At 39.1% G+C, this 21,573-nt stretch overlaps 1 protein-coding gene across 1 annotated transcript in view; it reads right to left on the reverse strand.

Moving 5' to 3' along the window:
* The window catches only part of MAP7D3 (MAP7 domain containing 3), a 46,349-nt gene that overhangs the window by 10,453 nt on the left and 14,323 nt on the right, over positions 1–21,573 (reverse strand). The window contains exons 4-13 of the mRNA XM_071758036.1: positions 20,455–20,618; positions 17,605–17,719; positions 16,662–16,694; positions 11,494–11,595; positions 8,985–9,083; positions 8,482–8,580; positions 7,267–7,392; positions 5,197–5,342; positions 4,691–4,821; positions 3,318–3,562 (exon numbers count right to left, since the gene is read on the reverse strand). Coding sequence (XP_071614137.1) covers positions 3,318–3,562; positions 4,691–4,821; positions 5,197–5,342; positions 7,267–7,392; positions 8,482–8,580; positions 8,985–9,083; positions 11,494–11,595; positions 16,662–16,694; positions 17,605–17,719; positions 20,455–20,618 — 1,260 coding nt within the window. The remainder of the gene's footprint in view (positions 1–3,317; positions 3,563–4,690; positions 4,822–5,196; positions 5,343–7,266; positions 7,393–8,481; positions 8,581–8,984; positions 9,084–11,493; positions 11,596–16,661; positions 16,695–17,604; positions 17,720–20,454; positions 20,619–21,573) is intronic.

Consider the following 21,573-nt stretch of genomic DNA (forward strand, 5'->3'; position numbering starts at 1 on the left):
TACTTGAGACCAGAATGTAGGAAGTGCTCTTCTCACTATATTCTGCAACTTACTTTTTATAATTTTATTTCAAGAAAAGGTAGGGGGTTGCATTTACTGTTGCTAGTATACAACTACAAAGAAATCAAACAGCTTGTCTTCTGCTCTACCACTTGAATGCCTTTCCAGTTCAGACAAGTCACCTTTTACAGCAAAGGCCACCTTCTATTATGCACTTGCACAGCAATCAACACAGCAATCCTTTTTTAACACTACTGGAATGTCAGTGTTACCAAAACTGGTTGACATTTAACATCAGGTTTAATCTATTCCCCCCCTACAAAACTAAAACTAAATAAGACAACTTAATCCTCAGCAAGAAGCCTAAAGGTTTTGGGTTGTAGGTTTTAGGGCTATGCCATGACAATGACAGTTTGAAATGTGACTAATATCTGGTATCAAAAATGGTAAGATTAGTTACAACAATTTAGAACACCACAGGTAGGCAGACAGCAGGGGGAATAGAAACAGAGAGGAGGAGATGTCAAGTCTGTTTGAGTCTATTTGAGTCTACCTTTGCATTGCATTTTCACTTTTGAAGCTTTACTGATGTTTTCCATACAATTACTTCAATAGTGTTTTCATCTCCATGCACCCCTTATGCAATTTACTTCCATGGGGCAGGATATGAGACTTCCCAACATGACTGCTCACATGCCTTAAGAAGATTCTTCCAGTGTTTTTATACTTAGATCTATTTCTCTTGTACTCCCACTGTCATTCCTGATAAGAAAAACTGTCTTTTTCTCAAAGGACATTTTGTGATGGAAGGGAAAAGAGGGAAACAGGCAAGAGAAATATTTCAGAACAATAGTAAAATGCACCTACAGGACTGACAGCTGATGTGTTGGCTTTCTTTAATTCTAGCCTGTGGTTTCAAAGTGAAGAGGCACTATTAACATACTTGCAGCCAACAGGAATAGAGGTTGCATTTAGGCAGTTCCTCTTCAGCAATATTTGGTTGCCAACTGAGTAGGAAGGATCAGATCTGCAGCCTATGAAGAGGTGGAAGTTGAATCTCATTTCTCCCATTAATCCATAGTTTTTTTTAGAAGGCAGAGAAGAATATTACACAGATCTGATATGTGAGAAGAAGCTGGTGTCAGTCCCTTATTGGACTGTTATTTTCTAGCTGGACAGCAAGAACACAAACAGGCTTATGTTGTGGTATTAGCTAGATGGGATGTAAGATTCAACACGTTTCAAGGCAAGTAATTTATTTACAATTCATCTAGGAACCATATTCCAAAGCCTTCACTACCCAAATACAAAAAAGTGAGGCTCCGTGATAGTTTATTACCTATCATCATGCATAAGGTGAGAGCTCATGAAGGAGCACTTATGCTTTAAGTTGAAACAAGGCTTTAACTCTCTGAGAAGCTGTGAAATGCTGCTGCCAGAAATGACAACTGCTCCAAGTCACTGAAAAATAGAAAGCATTTTACTGCAGAATGCTGTATTTTAGGAGGAGGACACAAAAAACAAGACAGAACTTGACTGCTGTCTGTCAGCAACAGGCAATCAAGTTTAGTTTGAGGGAGAAGAGATAGTACAAAGATAGAAGTACACAAAGCTGAAATGAGGTTGAATCCACAGGACCTAGAGACTGATTTGTCACATGCCATTTTTTGGTACACTTTGACTTCAGAAGCTGTCTGGAATATGGCATTGCATCAACCCATGGGGTGAACAGACATGTAGAATGAAAATTGCCTTGAAAACTGAAAAAAAGTATTTTATTTTAAGAAGAAAGATTTTGCCTCACTTAGCAATATTGCAGTGTGCCACAACATTCAAGCAGATACACGAAATCATCTCCAGGTTGAAGAGCATGGCCTCTATTTCCTTATCTTGTTTGTGTCAAAGGAAAAAGAGCTTCACCCACAGCCAACATGATCCACTCCAAAGACAACTCATTTGGATGTTAGCAATAAACTAAGATGGAAGCAGATAAACTGGGTTAATACAGTTCCAGAAGTCAGCGTGGAAAGGAGACAAGTTTGAGCATCCAAAGAACAAGGGCAAGTGTTCTTGTGCCAGAACAACTGGAAAATACAGAAATAGGACATGTTGTTATGGAGGCTTCAACCAACTGATGACACTGATCACAACTGATTATGCCCCCTCTGAGGCACGCAAAACATTTCTCTTATAGAACATTGAGGGATGGATGTTCTGACTACAAAAATGAATGACACGGCACCGAGATGATGGATGTGCAACTTCATACAAACATCCACATTTTCTACAACATCCAGGCTTCCTTCTACAGGAATATATACAGCTCAAAGAACTGTACCATAAGGGAGTTCTTCAGCCAACTAACACTATTTCACACACAACATTGTGTAGTGTTGGGAAGAGCCTCAGAAATCACAGACAACTGCAGTAGCTGAGGAATTCACAACATGAACTGGACATGCAGTAACGTGCAGCAAGCGTCTGTTCCCACTTACCTTGTGTCTGAAGGATTTTCACCCTCAGTACTGGCCACTGGCTGTAGTTTGAACTCCAGAGATCCCTCCTTTGCCTGTTAAGTCTCCCCTAAGTCCTTCTCCACAGAGAAGTGCCTGCCAGACCTCATCAGAAGGCTCTCTCAGATTCTGTTCTGGAGATGGCAGATGATGTTCTTCCAGTAAGAGGGACAGAGGCTGTGCTTACTTCGCACGATGAAGAGGACTAGAAGATGAATTGCTTATCCAGTATATGGCTCTCCTTAATGTCTCCGTTTCAGTTTCACCTGTGACCTGACCCCTTTTTACTGAGGCAGAAATGCTTTTACATTCACTGGGACAGAGACTGAGGCAGACTTCTAGCTTTGTGAAAGCTGGCTCTCATTCTGTGATGCTCTGACTGCAAAGCTGACTTCTTCCTCCAAGCAAGTCTCTACATAAGCAATTTTTAAGAAGTACCAATTGGACTGGAAGACTTTTGGATAGTTAAGGACTGACTTTGGAAACCTAAACTAGTAGGTGACTCAGCTAGTGTGCCTGAAGTCCAAAAGCCAAACAGGATTTTTGCTCTTCTTAAAATCACAGAATAAAAAATAATATTGAAAGCTCTGGGTTTAAACTTCCAAATCAAGTAAACTGACTACTGCATTAAAATCCATACCCAAAAGTCACACTACGAAAAATTATTGCATAAATAACCAACAGTGAACAGCTTATGCCTTAAAAACTCCTACCCTCCAGTAATCTGATTCACAAATTGTTTCACCAGTCCTAGCAGACACTGTAGATGTCTTGAGCAAGATTGCATCACCGTGAAGCACTCACCTTCTTTGGTCTTTGTGCTAGCTGCTACTGCATCCCTGTCCAAGGCTGGTGAAGCACCTTGTTCTTGTCCTGTTTCTTCTGTGCTCTTATCCTTTGGTTTGCTCTCTGCTTCACTTTTCTTTTTGGTAATGTTAATAACACCTGGTGTGAGAGGTGGACGTTGGATAGGTGCTGGTTTAGAGACTGGAGAAGGAGATGGTGGCCTTTGTTTTGACGTGCTAGGCGAAGGTGGGCGAGTCTTTTGTCTGTTGGAATACAGAATATTTTTCAGGGATAGCACTGAAAATCTCAAACACACAACAGTCTACTTTTATTAGTTTACATCATGGACCTTGCTTTTAAAAATAACCCCCCACACAAACTACTGGTGCCTTCCTCATAAAACTCAATATAGGTGATGGCAAAGGGGAGCTGCTAAAGGAATACTAGAAGCTGGTAAAGGCCAATAATAACAGCCTTGTAGAGTTACAAGAAATAACATGAACTGAGATAAGAGGATTCTAGCTTGCATATCTTAAAAAAAAATCTCCTGAACCTTGAGAGATAGCAAAGGAAACATGCTACAAGGCTTGGGGTCAGCAGAACTCTCAACAGCAACTAAAGAGGGCAGGGGGAGATTGAGACCACTGACTCAAGAAATGCCCCCTCCCCAGTTAAGACCACTCCTTACTGACCATGAGCCTTGATTTAAAAGGACACTGTGCCTTTAAGCAGAACTGTGGAGTACACTTAGATAGTGAGACTGGTAGTGATAAGTTACTAATCAGTAAGTGTAAATGTAGGTGGATCTTAAGGCTTGGTGAACAGGATAAATAGCCATGCTTTGTTAAGGAGGTGTGCTAGCTTTGTGGCTTTACCTCCTAGCACCTCCTTCTGCACAGAACAGGGATAACAAATACCTCTAGCCTGTGTGGGTTGGATTATTGCACACTGGTCCTGACAATGGACCCTGTTTTGGGAAAACACAAGATTCCAAAATAACCTGTGGCAATTGGACTTGCTACTTGTGGGCTAACATTAAACTGCTAGCCCAGACCTCGATTTACTCCACATGGATTAGAATCATAGGGCTCATCCTACAAGAAACTTCCTACAAAAATGTCAGGCAGATCAATGTATTCAGATGCTGGTATGGTCCTAGTTGGTTTCAGGGCAGAGACTCTACAGAAAACCAGGGTGTATTTTGTCTGCACAAAACAAAGGTTCAAGCAAGGGTTGTGTCCCTACTGTGGAAAAGAAAAATCAGATCAAAAGTGAAGTCCTTATGTGTATAAACACAGCATAGGTCATGCAAATGTGAACAGCATTGCTGCCTGAGGCAGGAAGCAGCCTTCATTTTCTTCTGAATGGAAATATTTAACCTGGACACACACCTAACTGCAGAAGGTGATGGAGGTCGCTTCACCAAATGAGCAGGAGAAGGGGATCTTCTCTGGGCAGACACAGATGGTGAGGGAGGGCGTCTTACACCAGAACCTGGGGATGGCTTTTCTGTTTCTGATTTCTAAGACACATAAAAAAAAAAAGATAATGCTCACTCTCTAGAACAGTTTACAGAGGAGCCACTACCACAACAAACATATTTTTCAACAAGATGTATTTTGCATTTCCTCAATGTTCCAAAACATATAGAACCAGTCAATATGTTCCTTAAATTAAACTCTGGGAACCATAAGCAGTGAACAGCACGCCTTTAGATACTGAAGAGATCAAGCAGCATAAAATCCCAATTTGATTTCAGTACTGCATTTTTGAAGCAAATGATACTAACATTTTAAAAAGCAAGCTAACTGCTACAAGAGGATCCCCCCCTAAGCTGATCCAACACCCCCACCCCTCCTATTAATACAAACCTAATTGCTGTGGATCTTCAACAAACCTGGGTTGAATCTGGTGAGCTTGCATCAGAGGAAGATACAGAGGACTTCAATCTGTCGATGCTACGACTGCGCACGGGCACTTTAGGAGCTGGGACTGGGGAATTGATGGAACTGGCTGAAGCTGAACGAGGACAGAGGTGAGATTCTATAAAAGTTAGGAATTTTGACAAGACAAAACGAGAACCAAGTGCACAGCGTAAGAACAGGAGAAAAAGAGGGAGAAAGAGAGAGGGAGAGAGAGAAAGATTGCGTGTGTTAGAAACTGTACAGAGAAACACCACAGGCAGTGCACATTGCAATGGGTCACAGACACAAGACACCACCACCACACGATTAGTACTTTGGAAGCAATAGCACCAAGAGTAATTCCATCTTGAAAGCAGCAGCCTGGAGTAAATAAAAATAAAATGCTTTTCCAAAAAATCTAAATTTGCCGTACTTTTTGTGTTGCTTTAATTTTAGTCAAGCTGCATCTGATCACAAATACTTCAGTTTTAAAGGCTCAACTTCTTTCTTTACAACTTCTTCATGATATGTTTCTCCCATATTCAAGGAGAAAATCTTCTTTTAAAAGAGCAGTTATAAAGCAGCATTACATTAGGAATCTGAGCATTACTTACAATCTTATATTTTGTGTAACATTGTTTTATTCTACTTTCCCTCTCTGACCCCTGTATTAATACATATCTGTATCCTTTTGCCCACATTAACAAATAAAAATAGGTGGTGTAAAATAAATCTGTCAAGATAAAAAGGTCTAAACTAAAATACCTTTCCTACCTTAAATGTAAATCTCTTCACATACAAGACATTGAAAAAAAATTATCTTCAAATTATTTCTTTTCACTAACATAATCATAAATGTATAAGCATAAACAGATGTAAAAATTTACTTCTAAAACTAGATATTGGATTTCTCTACAGTCTGAATAAATTGTGACAGATGCCAGTGCTTAGTTTTGTAACTTTATGGAAAATACATTTTATTTTTATATTTACAGCATTTATGCAAGAACTGCATTCTGTTTGTGCTAAAGCAAAGGTATGTTTCTGTTGAAATAAGGAAAATACCCATAAGTAAGCTGATAAAAATGTAAAAGTTTTTTAAAATTCAGCAACAGTGAAAAAGATGGTATTTCCCCACATGACTGAAGTACTCGTGAAAAATAAAAGTAGCACATGGTCTGCAAAAATATGACCACTGACTACAAACCAAAAAAATAAAAATTGGTTATCACAAAAAGGGAGCAATGTAGAAATGTCACCATTACCTACAAGGACCAAGTTAAGTGGCATAAGATAAAAAATAAAGATGGAAGCACATACTTAAGAGGAAACAAGCAAAACCAGGAACGCAAGTTGTAAGGTAAGAGAGGAGAAAGGACTCCACATTGGTTCCAGATAAGCATTTACTGGGGCATTCTTATAACCAGTAACAATTACAAGACATGTGGGATGTAGCCTGGGTTTGCCCATGAGGCAGAGATTTCTGTGGTAACATTAAGTTGAGCCACAGTGTGGGCTTATCAGCTCAGTCTGGACAAATATGAGATTGCTTGAGCCATCCAGGGTTTCTCTACAGTGTCTTCTAGAATGCCTCTACTTCTAGAAAAAAAGCCAGCTCAGGGCTCCCTGCACTTAAAATTAAGTTAATCCCTTTGTCATGTTCCTAACAAGGATTCTTCTCCTAAAGAAATTTAGGTTTTCTACTTGTTCCTTTCAGCCTCCTTCAAAATGATGTTTTTTCAAGTTTTTTTTCCTCTTTGATTTCCTAACACTGTTCTCTGACCAGTATGTCTCAGATCCATTTGAGGGTACACCAAAATGCAGGTCTCTGTCAGTTAAATACAAAAACACAAACAAAACCCCAAAAAACCCACCAGCATCTGGCACTGGAGTTTAAAAGCCAGTTTTGTTTTATGGTTTGTAAAGTAAACATGCAACACTGCAAACGTTACTACGGACCAAAGAAATTACTGGATAATTAGTATTATACAGAATCACACATTAACTGTCTGATTCACACTTCAGTGTGAAAACTTTCAGGCTTTGCTCTGCCCTCCTGTTACCTGAGGGATCTTGTCCATCAGCTGATAAGGTAGCAGCACTTTTACTCCTAGCTAAGGAGGCCTGAGTGGGGGCCAGGAGGCGACTGATTATGCTACTGTCCAGAGGACTGAGCTGGGAGCGACGAGCTGAATGATGGGAACAAATCAAAAAGGATCCAACATGAAATCATATCATGAAACAGACAAGCAGTACAAAGCAAAGGCAGTTTGCAAGCGCTGTTGCAAATCGTAACAGTTTTGGGAAAAAAAAAACAACCCAACAAAAGTAATGGAGAGGGAAATCCAAACGGAAAGCAGGGAGGGTTAAACACTGCCATATCTTGTGTTGTATTTTTTGTCCTTGGCTTGCTTGAGACTCATAATCTTAGAGTACAAAGGCTGGCATGCATACAGCAGAAAGCAATGCTGAAGTCAAAGTATGAAAAGCTTTGGTTTTGACCCAGCTCTTCAGAGCTGTATTCTCTAGATTACAGAAAAGGCTGTTCTGACACAATAAACAGAAGACTTGTAAGTCAAAGCAAATGGTTATCATCGGGCATCATTTGCATATACAAATTCACATGGACAGCATCCAACATCCTCCCATAATGGAAAGATTCTGACACAGAATATAATTTCCAGTACTGCCAATAGGTGCTAAAAAGGGAAATTTGAGAACTGTTAACTCAAAGGAAAAAAACTCGTTAGCAAAGTTGCTAGTCTTCAGCTTTAGGAAGAGTTCCTAGAAAAGAGGTGGGGAAATACACAGACCAAGAGAGACTGAAACAGGCTTCCTCCTTCCTTCATTTGCATGCACAGAGTTTAGGTGAGCAGCAGGAACAGAGGACTTGCTTTTAAACTGAATAACAAAAGAGCTTAAAAAGCAAAGGTAAGATTTAATTAAGACGTGAACACATCAGTGACATTTTTACTCTGTATTACATTCAAATCTACCAGCTTTAAAGTAAGTCTCTCTCTTAAGCTGAGAGACATTTTGCTGTCTACTTATAGTGCCATTTAACAAAGTCAAAGTCCTTCTTACAGGACTTCTTTTTTTGTCCAAAGGGAGAAGTTCAATCTTTACCATCTACAATTTCATCTTTAACACTGGATAACTAAGAAGTCATTTAGAAGTTCTAAAAATTTAAGAACAAAGGAAACTAGTGAAAGTAAGCCCATCCAAACTTTACTGTAAGTGGCTTTAAAAAGAGATATTCAGCTTTATGAAACAACCACCTGTTTTTTCTTCCTTTTTCACTTTTTCTAGTTCTGGAGTGGGTTGGGGATTACTACTCATTCTACTCAAAGATGTGCTCCTCTTCTTTTCTGTTCCTCCTAGAGACCAAGCGTAAGGAAGATTATTTTTAACAAGATATTTATATATATGATTTTCTAAACTGCTGTTCCCATGCTTTGCCAAGAAATCAACTAAAACCACTCAGCCACCATTATGAAGCTCTTTTCTCACAAGGTAAATGGTTTGGCTACCATTTAGCTCCTCTCCCCCCACCCTTTCACTTTTCAGAGGAATCAGGCTGGGTTATGACACAGTTACCCCAATATCTGGCGATGGAATGCACGTAATAATATTTATGTCACTGTGCATAGGCCAAATGTATGGTGGCAAAAGCCCAAGTAAAAAAAAATTACAGTAGAATTGGGACATCAAGAGCTTGAAGTCAACCTCAAATATCCCATTTACTGCCTCCCAGGTCTCAAACCAAACTGGATTCTAGCACCTTTCTGTTCCACCTGCGAACCTTTGAGTGCTGACTGCTGAGAAGGCAGAGGAACTTTGTTATTCAGTCTGTTTAATGAGGCACTTCTCTTTGTGGTACCTGGAAATTAAAGTGCATGGATTAATTATGTGGAAAAGCCTAGAAGTCCCCTCCAACACTTGCCCCATTTCCCAAAGATACAGAAGAATAATAAAGTCATTTTATAGTATGAATCCTTTAGAAGCAGGAAAAATGGATCAGGGAAGAATTACTCCATACAATTTCTTATATTCCTATATGCTATTGATCATACCAGCAGGATGCCAGTTTCAACACACTTCTTGTTTGACCTACCAAGGTCATCCTTGTTTGCCTTTTAAAATAAATAAATAAAATTTAAAGGTCATTGCTCACATTCTGTATCAGTAAGAGCGAGCTCCAAATTAACAGCACACAGCTGATTAAATACTCCACTGATCCAGAGGCAAGCATCCTCCTCTCATCCACATTCAGCTCCTCCACCTTCCCTGGCACACAGACACAGCAGAAGCAATCTGATTAATTTTGCAGCTGTGTTTTCTGTCCTCTGAATTTATCCATCCTTTACCAAAAAGCCATTTCTTCTTGAGTGCCAGATCAAGAGCACAGATTCAAGGTAACTTGTTGTGCTGATTCAAACCAGTCACTTAGTTGACTTCTACATCCTGACCATGTGGATCAGTTAAGAATCCCATCCAAATTTCTTGCATTTCAGGCCACCTGAGAATTTTTCCTCCAAAGTAAACAAGGATTCACAAAGGATTTCAAGGTCTGACAGTAAAATTGAAAGCAAGCTCAATTAGTTGATAATTAATGAGTTCCTTTGTTAGCAGCTTAATTTGTACTTTACAGCCCTGTTTCTGACTCATAGTCAGAGCTGAACCCTGCAGACACATTATATATAAATATCATTTTAAATCACAAGCAGTCTCTAATGACTCAGAGCCCCTGCAGCTACACCAGTGTAGATCTATTCACTGATTCCCCTGACAAGCATCCACTGTACAATCTTTTCTGCTGCATTACCTTCCAGCATGAACCAGCAGAATGAGTGTTAGCTGTGTTTGTGCTAGAGACTCTTCTAGCACAGCTCATTTGATCAAAGGCTGCAAACTCACAGAACACTGCAGCGCAGACCTAGATGAACCTGTTTTCATATCACACAGCTCTTAGCTTATTAAAGCTTTTTGGAAAATAAAAAATACATATGGGAAACAGGCAGCATCCTATGAAACACTGGCAGGATTCCTCCTCACAAGGAAATCTTAGGCTAAACCAAGATGGCATATGCTCATGCAAATAATTTTTACTTTTCTGAAGTGACAGTTTAGAACAATTCCTCATTTCGTAATTTGCTTTTTCTATTTGGAGAAGGAAGACTGCTATAATTTACAGAATGTGTTGAGATGGGGCAGAGGAAAAGGAGGCAAAGAGGAGACTCACACGTACAGGTTTACCAGAGAGTGGGAAAAGCAGAGATCTACCTCATTCTCTACACCCCTGTTAAGACCAGTGGCATGGTGCACATTTTAAACATGGCACACAGCAGTCAGAAGCTTCACCCACCCCAAAGCTGCAATTCAAAATGAGATTGGAAGCCACAGAAATTGGTAGGCCAGCTTTAAGGTGCACTCTCAGAAACCCTTAATAATAAAAATTTTAAAATAGCTGGCTTCCAGGCCTTCTATATTCCTTGGTTGTTCCTTCCATGAGGGCAGCATTACTCCTTGGCACTGTAAGCAAACCAGAATGCTTGCAAGCAGTGGTGTGCACTACGAGTTTAAGAAATGCATAATTTGAGTTTCAGTACCAAGACTATACTAATTTATTGGGCTAGGAAACTGTCTCAGAGCTACATGCTATGGCTATAATCATGCTACATGTCCAGGTTGAAACAAAAAAAGCAATCTCCTCCCATCCAAAATCCCCCCACAACTGTTTTTTTCATGCATTCTTCTCTTCTTAGTACAAGCTGAATTGTAATATTAAAGAGAAAGTGTGTGTCCATAGAGTATAGGACTGGCACAACAGAAAGATGTCAAAACTAAGTTGATTTTTTTCCTTCCCACAGGCAATCAAATGACTGAAGCTATCTAATGTAACAAGGCAAACTTAATTTTTCTATTATTTCTATTTTGCAGAAATTTTAGGGTATGATTTAAAGGCATGCAGACCCATAAATATGATGTGAAATGATTTGCAAATCATTCACCAAGATTTGACTTGAGTAAACCAATTCCAGAAATAAAAAAAAATTAAAAACCACCAATTTTTACCGTTCCTCTTCTCCTTTCACAGAGATCACATCAACTGGGTCAAAGCCCTGAACAGTCAAGCTGGATCAACAAATTGCATGAGAGGCATTTGAGATGAAAAATATGAAGTGAGTTACACAGCAAGGGAGGAAGAGGAGTTTCATTCCACCTCCTGCCTCCTCCCCAAGTGACAGTAAAACAGAACACCTGCTACCATCAGACACACAAACACTTACTTCTATCAGAAGAATTTAAAAGTGCTGCAGATGATGACAACCGTTTGTTCATGGCAGCTTCTGTCTGTTTGAGGTTTGCTGAGGAGGTGGACTGCTTGCTGCCTGTGTAGAGAAGTGCTTACTTTAGAATCCATCTTCATACCTGAGGATGAACCTTGCACACCTTGCTGGGAGCTAACTTTGGAAGTATTACATCCTGAAAGCTATTTCCAGTTTTGCTGAGTGAGAAACAGAAATTGCATTTTTTTCCTTTGAACAGACTCGATACAATTAGCATCAGGTGTAGCATGCACAGAAAAGGCATTTTTTTAGTAGAGTCATGCCAAGATTTTATGCATATGTATGCAAACAAGTGATTTTTAAACTTTGTGTTCCTAGCACGTAAAAACAAAGGCTACTGAGGCTGTGTGTTGGTGCCAGGTGGCTAAGACAAAGTAATAACAAAACCTGAAAAACAGTAATTCCTTACTTTGTTCCTTCCACACAGGGATGTCAAAATAGTTTTTCAATCACTAGGTTAACAAAAAAGCAAGGCAAAAAAGCAAGTCCTGAGGAAAAACAAGAAAGCATTCCTGCTTCGGATTACTTCTCAATGGTTGGTGAGACTATTTTAGAAATTCACAATTTTTTCTTTAAAAGTTAGTCCTTAAATTCATGTCTCCTATCAATTCTGTAATTCTTCTCAAAAAAAAAAAACCAGCCAAAAGCAGCACTAGGTTTTTTTGTATGTGCATACACACAGACATATATACACAGACACACACACAAAAAAATCACATCTCACATGGCAAAATTTCAAATTTACCACAAGCCAGATAAATACTCCTTTTTAAATTTCAAATAACATACTTTCAGGATGAACACTACACCAGAGTGTAAAAGCCTTGGGAAAGCATGTACCTGTTGCTATGGAAACTCAATAAGCAAAAAAAGGGTATGCCTGTACTAGCATAATAAACACAAATTCTATACATCAAACACAAGTAACTCATTTTGCTGGCACACTGGCCAGCAAAGATGATTAATGTGCACTCATTAGTGCATAAGCACCAAAGGAAAAAACAGCTCTACTCACCACAGAGGCAGCATCTTTTCCCTTTGGCCAGCAAGCTATAGCAGTCCCTAATTGCACAAGCCAGGACCTAAGGATTCCCCATGAAGAGCCCTGGCTTTGTCCTGCACTTTTGTCCCATGTAGCCAACCCAGGTTTCCTGAGCTAGGGGCCTCCCCCAAAACCATGTCAAGTGAAAACCACATTTTGGAGCTGAAACTACAAAAGTGGTGAGCTCTTGTCACACTGGACAAGAGTGATGTCCACATGGGGTAAAATAGAGAGAGGGGATCTGCTGAATCTTGTTAAGAAATGAAGACCTGAGGTTTGTGAGTACTTTCTCAACTTAAAAAAAAAAAAAAAAAAACCAAACCAAACAACCCCTCAAAAAAGCAATAAAAAGCCCAAACAAAACCCGCAAAAAACAACCAAACAAAAAACCCCAAGCAAAAGTATTTTATGAATGAAGTCTGAGTACTGCAATAACTAAAATAGTCGTGAGAGTCTTATATATGAAAAGCAGGAAACTTGTAATTCAAGGATTTGGGTGTTCTTGAAGGCAAAGACTACCCTCTAGTGTCTGCCCTTAAAACGAAAGCATGGCTCCTGCCTCAACTCCAGAGAGTCTGAAGCCTCCAAATATCATGGAGAAAACTGCATACAAACCACTCTTGGTTCAAATTAGGACTTCAGAACTTGCATGAAATTTGAGATTTGGTCCATCACTTACTGAGACTCAGAAGGCAAAAAAATTACATCTTTCCTTGAGAAGAATTACACTGAGCAAAGTAATTCTTTTCCAGCAAGTATCCACGTTCTGGAGGTGGACTGGGCTGTTTAGTAAAGGACAAGGGGTGAAATGTCTACTGGAAGATGAAAAGGAAAAAAATACATGCTAGATAAGACTGATGAGACAAAAATAAAATAACATCAGTCCCTATTTTTCAGGGGAACAGAGAGCAGAGGTGAGGGCATGAGCTAATATCTCAGTGGATGCCTTGACAGAAAAAAATTCTAATTGGTAAAGAGTATTCATACAGATTTGAGTTTTCTTTCTCCAGAAAATTTTAGTTGGCACTAATTATGTAAGATCTTAAGAAATCAACGATTTTTTGATGAAAATGATCAGATGGCCTCAACTTTTTCCCTACTTCACCCATAGGACAGCTTTTGCAAACATTAAGGCTTTGGACTTTTCACTAGGGAAAAAAGCTTTAGATGACAGAATATTCTTGAGCAAGTTAGTCTGGTTATATAGGTATTTACAAAAGATCTTTAAAGAAATACCTCAAACATCTTTCATCATTTTGGGTGGAAAGTTAGCTTACATCAAGGGATTTTAGATGGAAGAGGCATACAGTACAAATCTCATGTGATACCAAAGTGGAAATCAAGCTGCAGCAACAAAGCCAAAGAAAGCACATGACTGCCATGCAGCAAGGGCTGCAGGAGGGTAAGGAGCTGGGAAATATGGTATCTTAAGGAAACTGTTGTGAGAAAGAGCAGGGCTCAATTTCAGCCTCTCATCAAGTTTCACTGAGAGAGGGTGCTGCAGCACTGCCTGTCTGAGGCTGGATAAAATTAGGCTGAATAAAGTAAGATAATCCATTTCTCCTTTCTTAATTTCTACTAGGACAAGGAGCTCTCAATTTAGGAAGGAGAGACTCTGGCAGTCCAATTTCTATTCTGATAGCACCTCTCCACTGCAGATGCTCCTGAATGTGGGGTTTTGCTTAGCAGTCACCACTGAGCCTCCCTCATCTGCAAGGACTCTGGCATCAAGGATGCTTTATTTATTACACAGCCTTGCCACTGCTCTTGGCAGACCCACACCCTGCATCTTTCATCTTAGCACTGACAGCAATGTCAGTAATGTAGCAATTGACTCTGAGGCTTTCATCAATTTTTAAATTTCAGGCCATCAGCAGGGTACTTGGTGCAGTCTCAGTGAATGACATTCTGTACATTATAAAGTACATTGGGCAGTGGTTGGTGACATGGAATATTACATGGGGTTTACTTTCCAGGGCACACTACCACCCAAGAGGCTGCTTTGCCAATCAATATTCCTAAATATTACTGTCAGCACACCCAGTGCATGTAAGAATATCCTTTTTCTTTTTTTCTTCTTGTAGGACACACCTGCATTTTTTTACAAAGCAATAAACTGGTTCCCCAATGGTTTTCACTTGAAGAAATGGAGTGTTTAATCCCAAACCTGCCATAGAAACTGCTGGTGGAAAAATAATATTGCACTGAAACTTGCTCTGGGTGTCCTGTTAGACAAGGTGAACTACTCAGCCACAATGATATAATGCAGCAGAGCTCATATGGTGTCATCTTCCAGAGTTAAAAAAAAAGGGGGGCTGGGGGGAGGCAATTGCTGTCTTTCCAGCAGTTAAGAAAAATGTAAGGTGAAAGGGAACAAAATAAGGATTTTTTAGAAAGCTAGCTGGACATCCTATTTAGTTTGCTTAGATTTTTAAAAAACAAGTTAATTGAGGAGCTCCTAGAAAAACAAAAGCTAAGAATTATTCTGAAATGGAAATAAATATGACAAATGTAAATTCAGATTATCCACCACATCTAAATCTTTACAACAGAAAATCAAACATGAATTTAAAACAGTGTGAATGCACAAATGTCTTACTCCAACACTGCATTATCTATTTGTTGCCATAGTCAATTTTTTTTTTAAAATTGGTGCCAAGTTATCCAAATTGATGTAGCTGAACTCTGCTCCTCCTCTTGTCAGTTTATGATGCATAAGGTACAGCTTAGGCACCTATTTTTACATCAAGAGCATGTTTCTTGAAAGGCACTTTATTTTTAATGTGCTTCAGCAGCAATGAAGATCTTCCTCCATGATCAAAAGGACAAACTAGACTCGTTTCCTCACATAAATTAATAGAGCAAAGAATGGTATTTTGTTTGTTATGAAGTTTAGCTTTAAAATTAGATAAGATAAAAAAGAAAGGAGAAGAAAAAAAAACTAGTGCTTTCCTAGACATGTAAACAACTGTGATTTCTTAGTTTCAAGGTTAAACGGTGTTTGGGAATGTGCAATTCAGTAATTGGATTTATGTGTGTATTAAGGAATACATGTTTAACAGCTAAACCAATCCAGTCAAACTGGCCAAAATTTTGGAGAAAATTACAGATTCATGCTGTGCAGAGAAAGGGAAGAGAGAAGTTAAATAATACACACATGCTTCTGCTGTGTTGCCAGAACAAGCCACAGTAGTTAAATCACACTCAGACTTTCATTGAATTTTCAAGTCTCATATTGTCAGCATTGTGAGGCAGCTGCATTGGATTAGTAATGCTGTAAGCATGTACAGACTCTCAGAACTCAGATTTAGCTGGGTCTCAACTGATAAAAATCACCTTAAACTAGCTACAGGAAATAATTTTGCTTATTAAATACATAGCCTTGACAAATTTATCAGCAATTCATAATTCTATAAATGACTTAGGCTGTAACACTGTGGAAAGTGACAAAAATCCAATGAAAACACATTTAATACATTTATGTCTAGATAACTGGACAGATTTGATTCTGCAAAATCCTTCATGGAAAAAGCATCAATCTGCACAAAGGACCTATTCCCTTTCACAAAGTTTCAGCAAAACATTGTTTGGTTCTGCAAATGCTATTTCAATTGCTGGTAAAATAAAGCAACAAGAAAGCAAATCAAGTTCTTCCATGTTCTTTTTGCAAATTAGGAAACAATGAGAGAGTTTAAAATTGCCTTTTAAAAAAAAAAATCTCAGATTACTGAAGTAATTTATATTAAAATACATGTCACAAAGAATTTCTGTTCTCCTCCCCCATGCTGTATGCAGTCATCTTTAAAAACCCTAATGCATACATATCCTTTCCTGGCAAATTCCCTTGGGATGCCATGACTTAAGCTGTAGTTTAATTAGCTGGGAGGGATAGTTAAAAACATAGAGAGCTGCTTTCTACTTAGGGTTCACATTTGTTGCACAGCTGGCCAAATTCCAGGAAAAGATCTGTAAGAAGCTGGTTTTCCTTAGTTTCAGGGAAACAAGAACTCACATTTAAAAGGTTAGTAGTAAAACAACAGAAAAATAAAAATGTAGAGATCAATACCACCAGTTCCACCTTCATCTGTGGTCTGCTGTCCTGTAGAAGAAGTTTTTTAAGCTAAGTCACATGGTCAAATAGCAAAAAATGACATTTAACAAAATATGGGGAAGCTGGATATCATAATGATGACTTATTTCAAAGCACTTTCACACATTACTAACACTGGAAGTCAACACTCAAGCTGACAGAAGAAGACACAAGTAAAATGCTCAGTAAAATTCCACCAATTCAGAAGACAGGCTGAACTGAAGAATTTTTGCTTTATTTTACTCCTGGACAATAATTCAGGCCTAGTTTCTTATTGGTGGAAAATATCCCTTCCACTGCAATCCTGACTCACTGATTTCAGAACATCTACAAGCAGAAACAGTTGACTGTGTGAAACAGGAAACAAGTTGAGCTTAAAGAATGTTAAAAAGCATCACCTAATCTAGAATAAAACCTATTCTCTGAGAAGCTCTGACACTGCCCACTGCATCTCCTTACTCATTACTGGTTTTTAAAACAATCAGCTAGCATCCTGTGACTCCAAGAGTGCGTTTAAAGCATTTTAGAAGTAATATGACAGCACAATTGGTTTTATTTATGTTTATCATCAATCTTAGCACACAATTACATGCATTGCATTTGAAGGACTCAGGATTATTTTATCATCCTGTGTTACAATTCTCCTTATCTCATGTGTGGGGGCTGAGAATACAATGCTGTCAGGTGTTGCACTTCCTATGTGGCTTCTCTCTATCTTTTCCCAAAGTCAAAAATAGCTCTAAGCATGATGAGCATTTCAGGGCAAGTACAGATACGATTCTTTCCCCAAGAGCTACTTGTAAATCCTGCTGTAAAACCAAGATAGGAAAGGATGCCCAGGTCTCTGAATAGTGCTCCACCCGCCAGTGTTGACACACAATGTGATGATTTCAGCCATGCTAGAAAAGTGACTCCTTACCTGTTTTGCTCTCTGAATCTGGAGTTACAGACCCTCCCCATGACCACCTCTTCTGTCGTGTTTCCACTCGCTGATTCCGCTCCAAGCTGCGATGCAGAACTGCTTCATACTTCTCCTGTCACCAAAAAACAACTTCATGTAGCTTGTAAATATAAAGCACACCCGTGCCAGCAAACACAATACAGATTTCCCCTACCCCAGTATGATTTCAAATTTGTTTCACCTATACTGCCTGATAACAGGTTTTTTTTACAAAAAACTATGAAGCAAAGAATATTAAGGGCAAGTCGTGGTTTCAAAATTCTGCAAACATAATTAGGTTGAGCTAAGCACAGATCTGTTCTGCTTTTTACTTAAAATAGCCACCAGGTTTCCTATTCAGTAAACAGCACAACTTATTTTCTAAATAGGGATGAACCCCAAACTGAGCAAAAATGATTGTTTACTCTTGAAGTTACTTATATTCTGAAATGATTTCTAAAAGGTGGTAAAATTTCTCCATTATAAAATGCCAAGTATCAGGTTATTTGTAGTTTCAGAGACATACACAAACACTGACCCAAGTCTTACCACATATTGGCATTAATAGAGATAGGGTGAAATCAGAACTAGCAAGACATGAAAACAAAAGTGCAAAAAAGATCAATCAGTGCCAGACCACAGCAACCACTGCTGTCGGGACAAAGAGGAATGAAGGAATCTTTCACTTCCCTCTCCAGACCTGGTAGCTACTGATGGGGGAACTTCAGCTCTTGTGATAAAGATGAAGTGTAACCATACTGGCTGGCTTCAGCTGAGCTTCCATACATGTGTCAACAAAAGATTTATCTTCTGGAGTAGTCATACCCCAAGTGATCTTTTGAAGTGGTATTTACTGCCAATAAATTATAGCAAGATGCCAATGGGACTCATTATCCAAACATTTCTCCCTCTTGAGGACACAAGACCTTCACTTTCTTTCAACACTGCTTCACAAAACAAACTAAAAAGGTCACAGTGAATAACAGACCAGGTAAGCTGGGAAGAGCAGTAGGAAGGATTCCATTCACTGACAAAAGATGAAATTAAAAGTTTCTGTTTCAAATATAAAGCTCAGTTTCCCCTCTGTTAAAGAAGCCTAAGGTGGCAAAGTACCCAGACATGATGCAACCTCCAAATCACGTTTCCATGGAGGTATCTGCAGTGTGGTAATTCTTCAAAGTCATAGTTAAAGACATAGGCTTCACTTTACAAGCAGCAGAAAATCAGCTATCAGCTCAAGACACCAACACAGGAGGTTGCACAGCTGTATGGAGTCATTGAGTAAAGACAGGTATCTCAATCCCAGCCATGACTAATTCTCTGAAAGACTATTTTAGACAGAGACCCCTTTTTTAACAGGATTTGCTATTGTGCTGCTTCTTACTGTACTTTATCTATGGAAGATGATTAACTAAATGAGACTTGGCTGAAGTATTGAACAAGAGTGCTGGAGATGACATATTTTTTGATGCACTTCTATCTACTAAATACAACTGTAGATGGCATCTTGCTTGTAAATATTGTCCTCAGATAGCTTAGCTTCTTTAAAAGTGATTATTTTCTAATGTCAGAGTACCAAAGCCAAGATCTTGTTTTCACTTTATGATTGAAAGCAGGGATTACAGGTCAAGTGCACACTATGTGCCCACCTGCCAAATTCTTCAGATGTAACTCTCTATGTACAAGCTCATCTTTCTCCAGGGACCAAGTAAAAGACAAAGTTAACACCAATCAACAGCACTTAATCCTTGTCTTCCTTAATTATTCACCTCACTGACCACTTAAAACATATCCACATATCAAAATTACATGAGTAAATGTACTGCAGGCTTAGGGGTAACACTTCTTGAAGCACAGGGAATGTTTTTTGTGTGAAGTAGATGCTTAAAGAGATGATACTGCATGGGACTGTAGCCAAGGCCCACCCAAACATTTCTGCTTGCTCTCTAGCAATGTCAAGTATTCCATGAAGTTCAAATGGAGCAGCACACAGAATCACACCCAGAAGCCAATTAGAGATAATGAAACAGCAGTGTAGAATACTGCGAGTCAAAAAGGGTAAAAAAAATCTATTGCTAGAACAATGTAACAATGGCTGAACTCCAAGGGAAAAGTGAGCCAGGCTCAGTGTCTCCAACAGTGACCCACAAGCAAGTTCTTCCAACCAGCCTAGGAAAGCACTGCTGACACCCTGGCAATCAGCCCTTTCAGAACCTGCATCACATTTAAAACACACTAGCAGACCTACTCTGCATAACTACATGTTCTACTTTCAGCTTCTATCAATTTGCAACAAGCTCAGCAACTCAAATACTGCTCTGCTGGCCATGTGCAGCCAAAGCAAAGCAGAGTCAAGTAAGAGCAGTCAATATGCAGTTCAAAGCAGCAAACCCCAACTACAGACACCATTGTAAACTGTTCAACACATACCAACAAGGTGTAATTTAGAAGAACTGAAAGAATGTGAGCCCCACAGGCCACAGTAAGGCTTCCCAGGAAGCAAGACATAGATTTAAGACCTGTCACCCATGCTGAGTTACAACCAGAACCTATGAAGTACAATGAAAGGAATCTTAAAATCTAACTGTATGGGGTGAGGTGTTTGCTCACGTGAAAAATAATCACTGGCCAACCAGCAGTCACAGCTTCTGAAGTCCTCAATGCTTTGGCCATAGCTAAAGTTAGGCCTGGGATGGGGAAGGAAGACATGTGCATGTTCTAATACATTCACCATTTCTGTGACTTCCATTTGACACCACTTCAGAGCATGGTAACACAGGGAAACAATGTAGGAGTTTCTTTAAAATATAGAACTTTGAAGTGTAGTACCTTTTCCTCCTCTATTTTTTGTTTTCTCTTCTCTTCTACTGCTGCCCTCCGTTGCTCCTCTCTCTGCTTCTGTTCTTTTAGCTTTCTTTGCCTTTCTTCTAACTGTTTTTCATACTGGAGTTTTGCTTTTCTTTCCTTTTCAAGGATTTGTGTCTCTTTGGCAGCTGTAAATTTTTAAGAAAAAATTCAAATAAAAATTAAATATTCATTGACATCACTACACAACTTATAGGCAAGAAACTACTAAGCAGAATTAGCACCACTTAAAGCTAAAACATACAGGAAGACTACCTTGCAGAGCTGGATAACACTGCACATAATGACAGAGAAGTCTTCAGTTTTGTCCCCAGATTAGGCTGGAACTAGAACCTTTCCTGCCATTGGACTTCAGGCAGGAATGTCAGGATGTGCACACATCCTATGTTAAACAAGTACTTTTCTTGCCATCATAACAGTGAACTCTTTAGAAGTAGCAAGTTGAGTATCAAAAGGCAAAATTTTCTGTGTTTTGATTTTCATTCTTTTTAAAATGAGATATAATGAAAAGATTTTCAGCACTGAGTGACAAGATGGGAAAACCACAGTTATTGCATCCAAGCTCAAAATAGTTGCATCACTATTCTCCACATTCTCCACCTAGAGAACAGCTGTGTGCAGTTTAACAGGAAGCTTCAAGTCCTGTGACAAAAAGCCAGTGACTGAATACACAGTGGAAGCATTTCCTGCAGACAGACAGATTAAATGAACCAAGAGACCAGATAATTACATTAACAATGCAAATGCAGTATCTAAACATAAGGCCCCCTCTTCTGAATGTATGTGTCCTAGTCCTATCCTCTCTCTACATTAGGATAACAAAATCTTCCCTGTTGCTGTGTCTTTGCTTTTATGTTAAGAAATGACCATACAGTGCTATCAGAGAGATAGCACTGCTCACAAGCTGGGAGATCAAGAACTGGGACTGCAGAGCATACTGTGACCCTTTCATCTCTTGCTGCACATAAGTACCCTGATTCACGCCACAACCAGCATAAAGCTGGGCAAATTTTATGCTTTTCTCTAGGTCTCAAGATTCTTTGCTAAGATAAAGCATATACTGCTGATATTTCCACCCAGGAG

This window comes from Heliangelus exortis, chromosome 14, assembly GCF_036169615.1.
Source record: "Heliangelus exortis chromosome 14, bHelExo1.hap1, whole genome shotgun sequence".
Classification (NCBI taxonomy): Eukaryota; Metazoa; Chordata; class Aves; order Apodiformes; family Trochilidae; genus Heliangelus; species Heliangelus exortis.